This window comes from Oryctolagus cuniculus, chromosome 9 (assembly GCF_964237555.1).
Source record: "Oryctolagus cuniculus chromosome 9, mOryCun1.1, whole genome shotgun sequence".
NCBI lineage: Eukaryota > Metazoa > Chordata > Mammalia > Lagomorpha > Leporidae > Oryctolagus > Oryctolagus cuniculus.
In genome coordinates this window covers 117,090,830-117,108,236 of record NC_091440.1, presented here as the reverse complement: position 1 = coordinate 117,108,236, position 17,407 = coordinate 117,090,830, and the positions used below count along the sequence as shown (strand labels likewise).

The window sequence follows — 17,407 nt, the reverse complement described above, 5'->3', positions numbered from 1 at the left end:
CTATAGTGCATATACAGAAAAAAATTAACACCTACATAATTGAACTCCTTTGGGCAGTTTTCCTATTAAGATAAACTATTAAATTTAATTCCTACGAGTCAATTAGCTTCATTAAAAAATTAATTCAAGGTCAGTCACAGAAAGCAATATTGTCCTCACGTAAAAATTGTCCCAAATTTCAAACTTGAGCCCCTCAGTGTAACAATGTCAACCCAAAACACAACTTGATATATTCATTCCAGGGATAGAGGGTACTCACTTTTTATTTATCAAGGACAAAGAAGTTATGAAACTGGTCTTAAACAAAATGAATACATTTAGACCACATTAGACTGCTTTAAGGCTGATGGGTTTTACTTTCCAAATTGCTTTAGTTCTGTAGCTTTTAGGTCTTTAAACTCAGAAACAATTAGGAAAAAAGTACAGACAAGCACCTATTTTGTTGTATGTGTTATACACATGTGGTTATAAATTCGTCAAATTTCCCTAAGGTCCTTCCAACTCACTTCAGGTGGAAGGAATTCTGCTCCCCTATGATCCAATTAATTTGTACTGTGAACCACCCATAAATCTCTCAGAGTAAACTCCCAAACCAGGCTAGCCTTGCATACTGTAAAAGCACAGGTCTTTCAGCGACAAATTTAAGTAGGATTCTTTATGCAAGTAAAATATATGGCTTTGTCAACTGAAATAATCATAAAAAATTAATTAGAGGCACACTAAAAATCATTAGACAAAACCAAGATATTATTACTATTACTGTAATTATAAGCTATTATCACTATAATTTAAAAAGCTAAAATGGATTTTTCTAATCAAGAAAAAGACTAGTGTCTATCCCCACAATTATTTCTCTGGATAAAGACAAAAGATTTTTCTCCCCAATACCCAGAAGTGTTGACTAAATTGGCCAAAAGGGACTTTATGCAATAATGATGAAATACAGTCCATGGAAAACAAGTAGGCTACATTCTTTTATCACCATGTACTGTACTGTGCACATCACTTTAAATTTGTTTTCTCATCTCAACTCTATAGCTTTTTCCAATTATTCCACCCACATTTTTCAGCCAGCTTAAGAGATCAGCAAACAATTATCTACAAAAACACTGTTAACACTAGAAACGTTCTATTTCACTACAATCACACAATACGGAGTCATCTTTTACCTCCTTAAAAATATTTCCAGACAAATGTGTATAAGCAGAGATGGAATGTCAAAAACAATCTGCTAACAAAGGATTACTCCCATTTTACAAGGCAATTGTATTTATTTGAAGGGTTTTTAAGTTTAAAAAAAATGATTTTATCAGATGATTTCAGTATACTTGTTTTCAATAAGATCTCAAAAGCCAGGCTGGCGCCATAGCTCACTTGGTTAATCCTCCGCCCGCGGCGCCGGCATCCCATAAGGGCTCTGGTTTCAAGTCCCGGCCTCTTCCAGTCCAGCTCTGCTGGCCCAGGAGTGCAGTGGAGGATGGCCCAAGTGCTTGGGCCCTGCACCCGCATGGGAGACCAGGAGGAAGCTCCTGGCTTCGGATTAGCGCAGCGCCGGCCATAGCACCCACTTGGGGGGGTGAACCAATGGAAGGAAGACTTTATCTATATCTCTACCTGTCAAATAAAAAAAAAAATCTCAAAAGCCATATTCAAGTAAGTAACATACAAAATAATTTTAAACCAAAAACTTGGGGTGAGTGAGTGACACACAGTCAAGTCACCACTGAGTACGCCCACATCCCTATATCAGAGTGCCTAGATCACGTCCTGGCTGCTTCTCTTCTGATCTAGCTTCAGCTTAATGCTCATCATGGGAGGCAGCAGATGCTGGCTCAAGGACTTAGGTTCCTGCCTGGCCCAGCCCAGGCAGTTGTAGGCATTTGGGGAGTGGACTAGTAGATGTATTCTCTCTGCCTGTCAAATAAAATTTAAAGTTTTTTCTTTAACAGTTAATAAAAAAAAAAATCATATTGCTGACTCATCTACTCATTACTTTAAAAAGTACAAAATGGGAATTGGTATGGTGTAGTGAGTAAAGCCGCCTCCTGCAATGCCAGCATCCCATATGGACACCAGTTTGTGTCACAAATGCTCCACTTCCAATTCAGCTCCCTGTCAATGCACCTGGGAAAGCAGCAGAGGATGGCCCAAGTCTTTGGGGCCCTACAACCACATGGGAGACCTCGAAGAGGCTCCTGGCTTCAACCTGGTCCAGCCCTCGCCATGCAGCCCCCTGAGGAGTAAACTAGTGGATGGGAAGTCTCTGTCTTCTCCCTCTCTCTCCATAATGCTTTCAAATAAATAAATAAATCTTTAAAAAATACAAAAATGACAAAAAAAATTATAAAGCAGAAATAGACTAGTAAATGATATTGCTGAAAAATACTAATATCATTCAAAGATCTCGGCGTTTTCTCTAATTTGCAACATTCATATTTCTAGGACATTGAAATACAAATGAAAGCCAGAAAGCAAGACTTGAAAAGTATTGAGATTAAAGAAGTAAAACATCAAAAGATTCTATTCTCCGAAAGACTAAATAGCTACAACACTCCACAACTAACTATTGTATTTCACAGTCTTTAGGAGGGATTTAGGCTACAGTCTAACCTTTCCTCTATTAAAAATGAAGAGGATGGGACCGGCATTGTGGCATAGCAGGATAAGCCAGTATCCATATGGCACCAGTTCAAGAACAGGTTGCTCCACTTCCATTCCAGCTCTCTGTTAATGTGCCTGGGAAAGCAGAAGAGGACGGTCCAAGGGCTTGGGCCCCTGCACCCACATGGCAGACCTGGATATAGTTCCTGGCTTCTAGTTTCAGACTGGCCCAGCCCCGGCCGTTGCAGCCATTTGGGGAGTGTACCAGCAGATGGAAGATCTCTTTCTCTCCCTTTCTCTGTAACTCTTTAAAAAATAATGAAAAAACACGAAGATAAGGCTCGGAAATGTAAATGAGCTCATATACCTAGGTTACTCCACACAAAACAAGCTGACCATTTCTGGGTACTCAAAAGAGTTGAATGCAGGATTTCAGAGACATCTGTACACTCATGTTCATAACAGAATTAAAGCTCAAACTTGGAAGCAATCCAAGCGACCACCAATAAATGAATAAATAAGCAAAATGTGCTATAGATACACAATAGAATTGTATTCAGCCTTAGAAAGGAAATTCTGGCATATTTTAACATGGATGAACCTTGAGGACATGATACTCAATGAAAATGAACCAGTCACAAAAAGACAAAAGCTGTGCAATTCCACTTACATGAGGTACTTAATATAAGAATGGCTCTCTTCGTTTCCTGTAGCCACGCTAACACTGACAAAAAAAGAAAAACACATTGGGTACTTCCACATTCAGTTCAATCCAACCAACTCTTGAGTTACTGAGTACAGACAGTGCATTAGATGAGTGTGATAGGAAGTTCTGGCAATCCAAGAATAAATAAGACAGGATCTTTAATTTTAAAAATATTATAGCCTGGAGGAGACAGAACAAACATGTATTTCAAAACAATCTCATATATATGAAAGAGAAATATGGTGATTTTTGAACCTACAAGAACTCAATCTAAAGTGTCCTTGCTATCCTAGATGGAGCAAGGCTGCAGTGATCAATATCTTGGCTTTGTCCAAAGGACAGAATACATTATCTACTTGACTTAGTACTGGGAGGACTTGCCAAGTTTACAGCAGAATCTTCACATGTGAACTCCAAATTACTTTGTATTTTTGTGTCAAAACTCCCCATTTTTAAGAAAAAGAATCAATCTGAGTTCCAGGAAAATTAAATGATTTGCCAAAGTTCTTGCAGGCAGTTTGACTACAGTATTGATCATTTATTGTCATGAGAATACTCTTTCCACCACGACCCCATACATGAGAAATGTGTAGAGAATGAGAAATAGGAGAATAAAGAACTCTGAATTAAATATAGCCCTTGGCCCTTCATACAGGCCAGCCCTTATTCCTAACACTGAAACTCTGCTCCTCTTTTACAGTTAAGAAAGCAACTTCTGAAAAGCTAAATTATAGTAACCTAAGGCTTTCTGTCCCAAAAGCTCATGCTGTCATTACTCAATGTTCTTTAATTTAGGTATTTTAATGATGGTTGTATCTAGAAAAAAAAAGCAAACTAATGTTCCATTGAAATCCTCAAGGAAAAAAAAAACTGTATTCAGAAATAATATCAAGGTTTCACATACAGCTCCAAGAGAAGGGCTTTCACTTTCCTTTGATTTGGCTTCCAAGGATATGAGTTTTTTGGTCACTGTAACAAATACTGGAGAGCATCTATATATGAAGGAGGTTTATTTCAGCTTACAGTTATGTAGGTTCATAGTCCAAGACAGGATGGCTCCGTTGGTCTCATATCTGACAAAGGCAGGATGGTGGAACTCACCCAAAGGATCACATGGCAATCAAAGAGAGCAGGTAGGCCCAGCTCAGGCTTACATAATTAAGCCTCCTTGAGATTACCTTCCCAGAGCATGACCTCAATGACATAAGGTCTTTCCAGTAGGCCCAACTCCTAAATGCCATAATTGGATCAAGTCTCTTCCATACCCTCAACTTACAGCTTCAGGGACTAAACATCTGCAGTGATGTCCAAACCATAGCACCAAGCATTAAAACTCTCCCTCCCCTCCCCCACACTCTACTCCAGCTTGAATCACTTCAGTTCACACCTGTGCTACTCCTATTATCTAACTAGTCTTCAGTTCCCAAACTTTTCTTCTCTAACTTTACTACATAATAATCTTCCTGCAATATGTGAGTTCCATCATTCATCCAAAACACATTTAAGAAAACCATAAATGTATGCCAGGTACTACTGTGCAGGTACTACAAAGAGAACACCAATCAAGACAGACAAGGCTCCCATTCTCAGACAATACAAAATCTAGCAGAAGACAATTACTCAAATGGTATTAAGGACAAAGAACTTGGAGTACCAGCAGTATGTTTATCAACCAGGAGCAGAGTGTCCCAGAAAACACTTTACACAGGAGTTCAGGAGATGCAAAGAGTGTGATGCAAAAGCCTGTGTTGAAAGAGATGTGTACAACTGTGTCAGCAAAAAGGACCCACTTTAGCCATCAATTCCTACTTCCCAGTTCTAGTGTGAATCCTCAGACCTAGGTAAGAAGTCCCCTCAACATGCTTAGCTCATTCTTGTCTATATATTTCAATCAGGCTTTCTAGAATTCTCTCTTCACCATTCACCTAACACTAAAATGCAGTTCCCGCTCTCTTCCACCCAATCTTTAGTCACTGACTATACAATACTCTCCAGTTCTAACTTTAATAATCTGTGTCACAAGTTACAGGAAACAAAAAAGACAGAAAATAAGGCAATTATTACTTTAGACTTCTCATTAAAAACTAAGTATCTGGGGAGGTACCACCTCATTTCTTTCCTATCACTAAATAGGGCACCATACTAACCATTAATTTTTCTTAAACATACAAACATCACACCTGTCCATGCCTCAAACTGCCCATTTAGTTCTAAGGCCAACAGAATTATTTTACAAATACACTCATAAAAATGAACATGTGGCTGGGGGTGGCTCCATGGCACAGTCAGTTAATCCTCCACCCCTGGCACCGGCATCCCATATGGGCGCTGGTTCGAGTCCCGGCTGCTCTTCTTCCAATCCTGCTCTCTGCTATGGACTGGGAAAGCAGAAGATGGCCCAAGTCCTTGGGCCCCTGCAACCACATGAGAGACCAGGAATAAGCACCTGGCTCCTGACTTCAGATCACCACAGCTCCAGTCATTGCGGCCATTTGGGGAGTGAACCAATGGAGGGAAGACCTCTCTGTCTGTCTCTCCCTCTCTGTCTGTAACTCTACCTCTCAAATAAAATCTTTTAAAAAATGAACATGTGGCTAGATCACTGTAAATTCTTTATCATTACTGGAAAATATATTCCAAAGTTTTTTTTTTTATTAATAACTGATAACTTTACCTACATACATTCTGTTACTAAAAAGAACTTTTAGCCTAGTGATAAAGATGCCTATGTCCTACATCAGAGTGCCTGGGTTCTCCTAGCTTCCTGCTAATGCAGACTTTGGGAGACAGCAGTAATGACTCGGAGTGGGTTCCTTCTACCCACGTGGGAGAGTTCTGGGGTCCCAGTTTTAGCCTAACCCAACTCTAGCTGTTAAGAGCATTTGGAACATGAAAAGGCAGATGGGAGATCTTTCAATCTCTCTCCTCTCCCATCCCCATCATTCAAATAAGTAAATCTTGTCTTAAAAAATCATAGTACAGGTAGATCTGAACTGTATCCTTTGACTCCAGATTACTAGCTCTTTGTACTACAATACTTTCTATAACCCTCCGTCCATAGAACAGAGCCAAAAGGGAGAAGGGGAAAGAACATGAGAATTAAAATGACAAAGAAATTAAAACCAACTTTAAGAAGGCCATGAAAGCATTCATTGTGGCAATGTGAAAGGGTTGTCTCAGGCAACAAAAATTTGAAGTAATGCTGGTGTATCAGAGAATATGACTTAGAGGAAAAATAGGAATCATTTATCTGTGAAGTAAAAATCTATGAAAGGGAAAACCTAGGTATATTTAGGCGGTAAGCGGACAGTGTGGCTTCCTCCTCCCTGCTCTCTCTCGGATCACCTTCTCTGGGGGAAGCTAGCTGCCATACCATGAGGAAACACACACACACATACACACACACACACACACACACACAGCTCTACAAAGACAACTGAGGAGACAACTGAGGCCTCCTGCCCAGATCTACATAAATGAGCCATCCTGGAACAGCACCTCCCATTTCCATCAAGCCTTCACGTGACTGTGGCAACAGCCAACATCTTCACTAAAACTTCACGAACATTGAGGCCTAAGTTTGTCAAATATTGGGGAAATTTGTTACCCAGCCAAATATAACACAACAGAGGCCAGCACTGTGACACAGCAGTGTGCCTGCAACTCTGGCATCCCGTATCAGTGCTGATTTGTGTCCCCCCTGCTCCACTTCAGGTCCAGCTCCCTGCTAACGTACTAGGAAAAGCAGTTGGGGATGGCCTAAGTATTTGGGGCCCTTATTACTCTTGTGGGAGACCCAGAAGCAGCTCCTGGCTCCCTGCCTTCTGCCTGGCCCAGTCCCAGTCATTGCAGCCATCTGGAGAGTAAACCAGAGGACAGACAGAAGATCTCTCTTTCTCTTGTCTCTCCCACTCTCTGCAACTTTTTCAAATAAAAATAATTAAAAATAATGTAACAGGTAGGGTAAGAAATTAACTCTTCACAGACATTTTTTGCTAGGAGTTGTGCCAAAACCCACAACTTGGAATTAGAAATCATAACAGTAATATGCAGGATGAAGTGGGAAGCATTTTTGTCCACTATCTCCCATAATATCCAGTAAAAAGTCCTATACAGAATTAATACCTGTTTTGGGTAGCAACTTAGCTACACACAGGATTCCCTAACTGAACCAACAAAACAGTCTGTTTCTTAAAAGTAAAATGGCTCCTTAGAACCTCTCCATGTAAGTTCAACCTTGAAATCTACAGTTCTACTGTTTTTCTGTTTCAGTTTTAGCAAAGAACACTTCAGAGTACTACAACATGTCATCTATGAAAACTGAGACCCAAACAAAAGCTCTTTTCCCTAAAGTTCATCAAAATGAAGAAGCAGCAGGGAAGGGATCCTGGGGGCTAGCATTTGGCACCGTGGTTAAGACGCTACCTTAGAATGCCCATATCCCATCCCAGATCACAGTGCCTGGATGTGAGGCCAGCCTCAACTTTGTTCCCAGCTTCCTGCTATTTGGTCCCTGCCATCCATGTGGAAGACCCCAGGGAGTTCTGGGCTCCTGGTTTCAGGCTGGCCAAGCATTGGCTTTGTATTTGAAGATACCCCTCCAATCTCACCCTATCTCCATCTTTCTCTGCCTCTCAAATAAAACAAACATCAGAAGAAAAATATATAATACAAAAAAGCAGTATTATACAGAGCAGCTTCAGAGTTCCTAGTGGAAGGGAGTTCCACTATAAAACAGGAACACAAAATATTACATCACACAAAAGTATTTTATCGTTGGGGCTAGTGTTGTGGTGTCATGGTTAAGCCGCCACTTAAGATGCCGCCTCCCATGTGAGCACCACCAGCTTCTGGCTAATGTGCCTGGGAAAGCAGCAAAGATGCCCCCAAGTTTGTGAGCCCCTGCTAGCCACATTGGAGACCCAGATTAAGTTCCAGGCTTCTGGCTTCTGCCTGGCACAGCCCCCTGCCCTTGCAGCCATTTGGAGAGTGAACCAGAGAATGGAAGGTATCTCCCATCTCCCCCCACCCCAACAACTCTGCCTTTCAAATCAATCTTTAAAAAAAGTATTTTATTTTCTGCAACCATAAATATCCTTAAAAAGTCTTGATGATAAACCTCAAGAAACAAGTATTTCTCTGATTTAAATATTTAGCCTCTACACTAGACAAAAATCTGCCCAATCAAACAAATGGGAAACTGGGTAATATAAGTCAGTTTTCCCAATGCCAAAGCAATCTTGCCTATTACCTTAAAATCTGCAACTCACAGGGCTGGGAAGCCAAACACTAATATGCCCTCTCCCATCACCTTCACCCTTACACACAGGCTTTTTCCTTGACACCTGGGTTTATGTAGAAAGGTCAATAAAGTGGATAAAAGTGATCTCAGCTTTTTCAAGATAAGTCATGACATACTCTAGAAAAACGTAAGACAAAGACAAATAACCACAAAATAGAAGCCATCACTAATTCACCTACATAGATAAGAAATTAAGGTAGTATTTTCATGTATAATCTGACTCAACAGATAGGTAATATGCAGACTAAAAAACTTTATAGGCATTATTAAGTCCTAAAACTCTATAAAAATTTACTACCTGGAATTTGAAACCATGTCATATTTTCTTGACATCAATAAAGGAGGATGCTCTGTACAACCGTGGCATTCTCAAATACTCAACAAGTATTTAACTTTTTAATATTTTAAAGAGTTATTTATTTAATTTAAAAGGCAGAGAGTCATAGTCATGGGGAGGGAGGGGGTCTTTCATCCGCTGGTTCACTCTCCAAATGGCTGCAACGACCAGAGCTGGGCCAAACTGAAGCTAGGAGCCAGGAGTTTCTTATGGGTCTCCCACACAGGTGCAGGGGCCCAAGGACTTGGGCCATCTTCTACTGCTTTCCCAGGCCAAAGCAGAGAGCTGGATCAGAAGTGGAGCAGCCAGGACGCAAACCAGCGCCCATATGGAATGCCTGCAACACAGGCAGCAGCTGGCTTTACCCATGATGCCACAGCACAGGCCCCATTAACCTTTTTTAATTTTTTAAAGGTTATTTTCACTTCATTTGAAAGGCAGCAAAACAAGGGCAAAAGGTGATGGATCTTCCATCCTACAGTTCACTCGCCCAAATGGCCAAAATAACCAGTCCTGGACCAGGCTGAAGCCTGCAGGGATCCAAGTACTTGAACCATCATCTGCAGTCTCCCACAATGCACGTAAGCAGAAAGCTGGATGAGGGGCTGAGCAGCTGTGATTAGAATACAGGCACTCCACTATGCCATGTGCGAATCTTAACTACCAGACCAAATGCCCACCCCTCTTAAACTCTTTAAGTGACAGATATAATATTGGAAAACAAATAAAAAGGAAATGATGGTTTAAAACACATTTTTGAAACTTTTTCAAAGTTAATTAGTCTAGGAAATTGGCCTGCAACATGTTAACTTTTTAAAAGTACTTAAAGCTTAAGTTGAACCTCAAAGAAGAAAAGCTAGATTTTAATGGTCTCACACAGCTAAATATTTCTCCCAAAAAAAATTCTACCTGTATTATAACCAACGTAGAAGTAAAATTGCATAACAATTTTAAGATTTTCTAAATTTACTAAAATAAACTTGCTTACAAACTTACACTGGTTTTGAATAACTTTCTCCTGGGGACAATGAGCAACTTTTTTGTGCCAAGTGTCATTCAATTTTATAAATCAGTTCCTTTTCATCACCCAACACTTCTAATACATGTTTGTAAATGACAAAGGTCACAAACTACTATCTAATTTTGTATTTAATCATTTTTAAAAGTAGTACTAAAAATAAAAAACACTTAGCTATGATTTCAACAAATTTTAAACCGTATCAGATAAATTCAAAAGTACAATATTATCTCAAAATGACAGAAAAACTAAATATGCATTCTAACGGTTTTGATAATGGAATTACTTTAACAAAAATACCTCAAATTTTTTAAAAAGCAACTTAAAACTAAAATATTCTATCAGTCACAAAAATAGACTTCCTACTATGAAAGCAACCTGTCAAATCAACAAACACTGCTGTAATCTCAAGGATAGTTTATAAAAATTATGGAGCCTTTCCAAACTTAAAATAACAGGGGAAAAAATTAAAGCTTGTTAACAAGGAAGTTATTTCAGAATTGAGATTATGAAGACAACAAAGCAGTTTCATAAGCAAGGCTTTCATACAGCTGACAATATCACCCTGAAACACAATTACTACATTCTGTAATCTCAAGAAAACCAATACGCTTATTTGGACCTATGAGACCAGTTTCTTAACTCCTTACTCTCAGAATTCTTGTATGATGAAAAATTACATCAAGTTCGAGTAAGTATAATAAATAGCAAATGAAGCCAAAACTCCACATCTTGAAATATTACTTGATCAATAATTCATGGTCTCCTGAAGGGATGTAGTGGACAGACTGTTAACTAAAGCAAAACAAAACTCTGACACACAACACTTGTTATTTAAGGTGAATTATCCTAATGCTTGTGAAATGAAAATCACAAGGGACTTGAGAACATGTGTTCAGATCCAGCTCCACCATTTCCACCTTACATTTACTCTTCTGAGTAAATCATTCAAGTTGCTTCTACATCTGTTAAATAGTAGTCAAAAATAACACCTATCCTAAGAAATTTTGAGAATGAAAGGAAGACATTTAAACCACGCACTGTTAGGCAGGCATGTGCCCGTGTGTACACTGGATTAGATGCTCACTGTATAAACTTAACACAAACTTTAAAATACACATTGATACTAATGGAAGAGGATATAGGAAAACAATAAATGGCAGATTCCTCACGGTTCAGTTTGCATCAACTGTTAAATTTTTATTAAAGATGTCCTCCTTCCTACCCATACCTATACAGTTCAGCACAATTTTCCTAAGGTCTGTGCAGTCTATTTTACTCCAGCCAGGATATTTTTCTAACTAGATGCTAAAAACAGAATTTAAGATTAATGTTCAACATATTCCAGCTCTTGTATTCCTAGAAGCATATAAATTTAAGTGTTCACTTTCATCAATTAAGAACCAAAATTCCTAAAACTTTAGAAAGAGCTTTTAAATCAAAATCACTACTGACTTAAAATTTCTGCGTGTCAAAACATTAGCATGGTCAAAATAATTACTATTCTACTTTAGAAGCAATATAAGCAAAAAGTGAGTTCCAAAAAAAGTACATCAAAACCCAACTAAAGTTTTCCAGAGATCGAAAATAAAGGTAGCAACAATCGAAAAATAAACTGAAATAAATTCCTTAAATGTCCCTAAAAAAGGGGGGGCATATTGTTGTTAAGTCTCTAACGATCTTTAGGAAAGTAACACTAATTCCTTCAGAGACCTCCCCGATACAAGACTTTAAATATCTAAAAATCACTGCATTGCTACATAATTAAGATTTTAAGCCACACACTAATGCTGTACCGCTGATTCCAACTCTCTAATTCTGCAAAGTTATTTTAAAGGAAATCAATCCACTACTCTTTCCCACAATGATTTTATACTTGTTTTAAACTTTTTCCCCGGTTTGATAACAAAACAAACAGGAGAAAAGACTAAAATCACGCTGGAGACCACATTCCCGATTAGCAACGAGGGATTGGGGAAAGCAATCGTTAAAGATAAAAGAATAGTCTTTTCTTTTTCTCTTCTTTTTTAAAGTAGAGCCAAGTGCCAGCCGGGGTCTCCTGGCTGGACAAGGAAGTTCTGCCGAACCCGGGCGAGACCAGCCATGTTGGAGAAGCGCTTGTCAACCGGGGTGACAAGTGCTGCCCAGCACGGCCCGACGAGGCTGACCTTGCCGGCCCGGCGCGCCTCCGGGCCCTCTTCGGTTCCGCCCGCCGCCCCGGGCCCGGCCGGGGGTCGCCTCCGAGGGAGAGCCGCGCTCAGGTCCGAGCGCCGCGGCGAGCCGAGGGAAGAGGGCGGGGAAAGCGCGGAGTCGGGGGGAGACGGCTGCAGAGTTGGAGCCGCTCGCCGCGGCGAGGAGAGGGGCGCGGCGCCGCGCGGCGTCGGCGGCCGCCAGGGATTTCCGAGACCAGAACCTGGGGGAGGGGCCGCGAATTCGGGGTCCGGAGGTGAGAGGGCGCCCGCCGAGGGGCCCGGGAGTTGCAGCGGGGGAAGGGAAGGGGCCGCGGCGGGGCACTGACCTGTCCTCCGAGTCCATGCGGCTCAGAGGCTCCCCGTCCGACGACATCTCCAGGCTGCCTCGCCGGCCCCCGGAGGTCGCGCTGCTTCCGCCTCCCCCGGTCCCGTAGCCCTCGTCGCCGCCGCTGGAGACGACGCTGCTGCTACTGCTGCCGCCCCCGCCGCCGCCCTGGCTGCCCCGCAGTCCCTTGGGCTCCTCCAGGCCCTCCTTGCCGTCCCCATCCCCGCTGCTGCTGCTGGCGGCACCGGGGCTCAGCGAGCGCGTCTCGTCGCTGCTGCTCCCGCCGCTGCTGCCCACCAGGCTCTCGGCGCTGCTCTCCTCCTCGCCCCCGCCGCTGCTGCTGCTCTCGTCCTCCTCCTCCTCCTCCTCGTCCTCCTCGTCCTCGTCCTCCCCAGCCTGGCTGGCGCTCTCGGGGCTCGGCTCCGACATCGTCTCCGCCTCGCCGCCCCCCACTCCGCCGCCGCCGCCCCCGCCGCCGCCGTTCAGCAGCAGCGCCGCCACCGCCTCGGCCTCGACCTCCTCCTCCTCCTCCTCGTCCTCCTCCTCCTCCTCGGGGGGCTCAGCCCGGCCCCGCGCCGCCGGCCCTGGGCTGCCGGGGGGCAGAGGGCTCAGGCGGGAGAGCTCCTCCAGGTCGGCCATGTCGGTGATAGCGGCGGCCATGGCGGCGCCTGCTCCTCCTCCTCCTCCTCCTCCTCCTCCTCCCCGCTGCCGCCGCCGCTGCCGCCGCCGCCTCCCTCTCTCGACTCGCGCTCGCTCGCTCGCCCCCTCCCCAACGCCCAAAACTCCGCGGCCGCCGCTGCAGAGCAGGAGGAGGGCTCGCGGGCTGCGTCAGCCTGCACACGCGCTACGGAGCCCGCGCGGGGACAGGCGCGCACTCACGCGGAGCCGGCTGCGCGCCTGCGCGGCGGCCCCAATGGCGCCGCCCCCGGCTCCGAGGGCCGCGCCCCCCGCGCGGGCCCGGCCGGCCGCTCGGAGTTTCCTGCGGGCCTTCCCACGCCCTCGCGGGCGTCGCGGCCAGCGGGACACGCGGCCGGAAAGCCCGGGACGCTGACCTGGGGATTCCGAGCGGACGCCCTGCGGGTTCCCACGACCCAGTCGGCGGCCCCGCGGGGATGTTCGGGGAGTGTCCCTGCGTGCGGACGCCGCGCCAGAAATCGGGCACGTTCTGGCCGCCTGAGCGCTTCCAGTCCGCGAGGACAGGCGCTGGCGAACATAAATACAAAATGATCAGCTAGGACGCAAGTCCGTTCTCCCGGGCAGAGCGCAGCCCAGCGCCGCCGGCCATAAGTGAACAAACTCAGCCGACGTCGCCGACTCGCGGTCGCCACACTGGAGCACCTGAGCCCCGAGCGCCTCCTCGGCCCGGCAGGTGCCTCCTAGTGCGGTCTACACTGAGGTCGCCTTCCGTTCCGGCTTGTCCCTAAGTGTCCCCTCTGCCACGCTTTTTTAAACACAGCCAACGGACTCTACATACCTCAGGGGTCTGGTCTGCAGCGAAGGCAACCCCTTTTTATTTAAAGGGCAGAGTTCACGGAGCTCTTCCTCCCGCTGGTTCGCTCTGCAAATGGCCGCGACGGCTAGGGCCGGCCCGGAGCCACGCGCTGCATCCGGGTCTCCCGCGTGCGTGCAGGGGCCCGAGCTCTGGGGCGCGCGCTGCTTTCCCAGGAGTCTTAGCAGGAAGCTGGATCCGAAGTGGAGCAGCCGGGACGCCAAGCGGCCAGGCGCTGTATTGCAGGCCGAGGCTTTACCGGCGGTATCACAAGGCCAGCGCCTTTTATATGTGAACCATTAACGTGATTCCTTCACTTTCTAGGACTCTTATTGCGTCCCACCTCACCTCCAGAATTTTATCCTAAAAATATATTTTATACTTAAACTGTTGTATTGATCACTTTACCAAGTTTGCTGGTCATAAAAATGTGTGTATGAATTGAAATTTGCAGGTTATTTTTTACATTTTATGCTATCATAAAGGTTTACGTCTCCAACAACATCTTATTTCAGTGGATCAAAACATAGTTTAAGTAATTGAAAATAATAGCAAAAAAAAAAACTACTGAAATGCATCTCATAGAGATGTAGTTGTATGGATTTGTTTCCAATTAGTCTGTCAGTGGGTGTTAACTATAATGAGAACAAGCTCGGAGTCAATTCTATTACAAGTTTTCAATTCCATAAATATCAGCATTGAGAAAACTTGTTCGAAGAAATAAGCAGGGGCCAGCGCTGTGGCACAGTGGGTGAAGCAGCCGCCTGAAGTGCCAGCATCCCATGTGGGCGCCAGTTCAAGTCCCGGCTGCCCTTCTTCCAATCCAGTTCTCTGCCATGCCTGGGAAAGCAGTAGGAGATGGCCCAAGTCCTTAGACCCCTGCACCAACAAGGAAGACTCGGAAGAAGCTGGCTCCTGGTTTCAGATCAGCCCAGCTGTGGCCATTGTGGCTATTTGGGGAGTGAACCAGCAGATGGAAGACCTCTCTCTCTCTCTCTCTCTTCCTCTCTCTCTCTCTCTCAACTCTGCCTTTCAAATAAAAATAAATCTTTTAAAAAATACTTCTAATGATCCATCAGATAACAACTCTGATTAGGTTGGTTCTTTTTCAACCTAGTTGAAAACAAGTAACTGAAAACCACCGATTTGTGAAAGGACTTGCTACTCATCCCTTTCTTCCATGTCCTGGAGGCTTTTGCACGCTGAAGTATTGCACCACACTAACCTTTAGGATGAGGAAGAGTTATGCCTTGGTTTTGTAAGATAGGTGAGAAATAGAAGGGATGAGGGATGCTGGAAAGGAGTCTGAATTACACTCTGACTGGAGCACACATTTTAAGGGAGGGTTACCTGCGTAACTGATTGCCTTAAAAGACTCTATGTATTCATACATACCTTGGAAAGTCTTTTTTTTTTTTTTTTTTTTAATATTTATTTGCCGGCCGGCGCAGCTCACTTTGCTAATCCTCCGCCTTTGGCACCGGCACCCCGGGTTCTAGTCCTGGTTGGGGCGCCGGTTCTGTCCCAGTTGCTCCTCTTCCAGTCCAGCTCTCTGCTGTGGCCCAGGAAGGCAGTGGAGGATGGCCCAAGTGCTTGGGCCCTGCACCAGCATGGGAGACCAGGAGGAAGTACCTGGCTCCTGGCTTCGAATTGGCACAGCGCGCCGCTGTAGCAGCCATTTGGGGGGTGAACCAACGGAAAAGGAAGACCTTTCTCTCTGTCTCTGTCTCACTAACTCTGCCTGTCAAAAAAAAAAAAAGATTTATTTGCATATTTGAAAGGCAGTGACAGAGATAGATGAAAAAAGAGACAAAGGGATCTTCCAACTACTAGTTCACCCTCCAATTGGCTGCAACAGCAGAGAGAGAGAGGTTTTCTATCCTCTGGTTCACTCCCCAGATGTCTGCAATGGCCGGAGATGCACCAATCCAAAGCCAGGAGCCTGGCGCTTCTTCAGGGTCTCCCACACGGGTGCAAGGGCCCAAGGACTTTGGCCATCTTCTATTGCTTTCCCAGGCCATAGCAGAGAGCTGGATGGGAAGTGGAGCAGCCGGATCTCAAACTGGCACCTATATGGGATGCCAGCGCTTCAGGCGAGGGCGTTAATCTGCCACAACACCGGCACCTGCTCTACTTCTGATCCAGCTCTCATCTGTGGCCTGGGAAAACTGTAGAAGATGGCCCAAGTCCTTGAGCCCCTGAACCTGCCTGGAAAACCTAGAAGAAGCTCCTGGCTCCTGGCTTCGGATCAGATCAGCTCCGGCCATTGCAGCCATTTGCGGAATGAACCAGCAGATGGAAGACTTTCTCTCTCTCTCTGCCTCTGCCTCTCTGTAGCTCTGCCTTTCAAATAAATTAATAAATCTTTAAAAATAAATAAAGAGGTGCCAGCGCTATGACTCACTTGGTTAATTCTCCACCTGCAGCACGGTCATCCCATATGGGCGTCGGGCTCTAGTCCGGTTCTGTCCCAGTTGCTCCTCTTCCAGTCCAGCTCTCTGCTGTGGCCCAGGAAGGCAGTGGAGGATGGCCCAAGTGCTTGGGCCCTGCACCTGCATGGGAGACCAGGAGGAGGCACCTGGCTCCTGGCTTCAGACCAGCGCAACACCAGCCTTGGCGGCCACTTGGGGAGTGAACCAACGGAAGGAAGACCTTTCTCTCTGTCTCTCTCACTGTCTGTAACTCTACCTGTCAAATAAATATATAAAAAAGAAAGAAAGAAAGAAAGAAAGAAAGAAAGAAAGAAAGAAAGAAAGAAAGAAAGAAAGAAAGACAACGAACATTAACAAAAGGTATTTTTTTAAAAATCACATGGTTTCAAAGATATTTTTGCACCAAAATAAACATCTTTTTTAAACAATCTCTCTGTTTTTAAAGTCCTTTTAATTTTACTTATTTGAAAGCAGACAGAGAGCTTCCATCCTCTAGTTCACTTCCCAAAAGTATGCAATGAGCCAGCGCCGCTGCTCACTAGGCTAATCCTCCACCTTGCGGCGCCGGCACACCGGGTTCTAGTCCCAGTTGGGGCGCCAGATTCTGTCCCGGTTGCCCCTCTTCCAGGCCAGCTCTCTGCTGTGGCCCAGGAAGGCAGTGGAGGATGGCCCAAGTGCTTGGGCCCTGCACCCCATGGGAGACCAGGAAAAGTACCTGGCTCCTGCCATCGGATCAGCGCGGTGCGCCGGCCACAGCGCGCCGGCCGCGGCGGCCATTGGAGGGTGAACCAACGGCAAAGGAAGACCTTTCTCTCTGTCTCTCTCTCTCACTGTCCACTCTGCCTGTCAAAAAAAAAAAAAAAAAAAGTATGCAATGGCCTGGGCTGGCCAGACAGAACTCAGGAGATAGAAACTCCGTTCAGATCTCCCACAGGTAGCAGGGACCCAAATACTCAAGTCATCACTTGCTGACTTCCCAGGGTACCCATTAGTAGGAAACTGGGA

General features: G+C 44.9%; 1 protein-coding gene across 9 annotated transcripts in view; it reads right to left on the bottom strand.

Moving 5' to 3' along the window:
- Positions 1–13,348, bottom strand: part of AEBP2 (AE binding protein 2) — a 170,397-nt gene extending 157,049 nt beyond the window's left edge. For 4 of the 9 annotated variants that reach the window (XR_011379010.1, XR_011379011.1, XM_070049449.1 and 1 more), the window contains exons 1-2: positions 12,483–13,346; positions 3,272–3,325 (exon numbers count right to left, since the gene is read on the bottom strand). Coding sequence is in view for 6 of the 9 variants with exons in the window: in XM_070049449.1 (XP_069905550.1) it covers positions 3,272–3,325; positions 12,483–13,141 (713 nt within the window). In the remaining 3 variants the exon portion in view is untranslated. Of the gene's footprint in view, positions 1–3,271; positions 3,326–12,482 lie in introns of all 9 variants that reach the window. The other 5 variants (XR_011379009.1, XM_070049445.1, XM_070049447.1 and 2 more) reach the window with 4 other exon arrangements.
- Between the last annotated feature and the right edge of the window lie 4,059 nt (positions 13,349–17,407).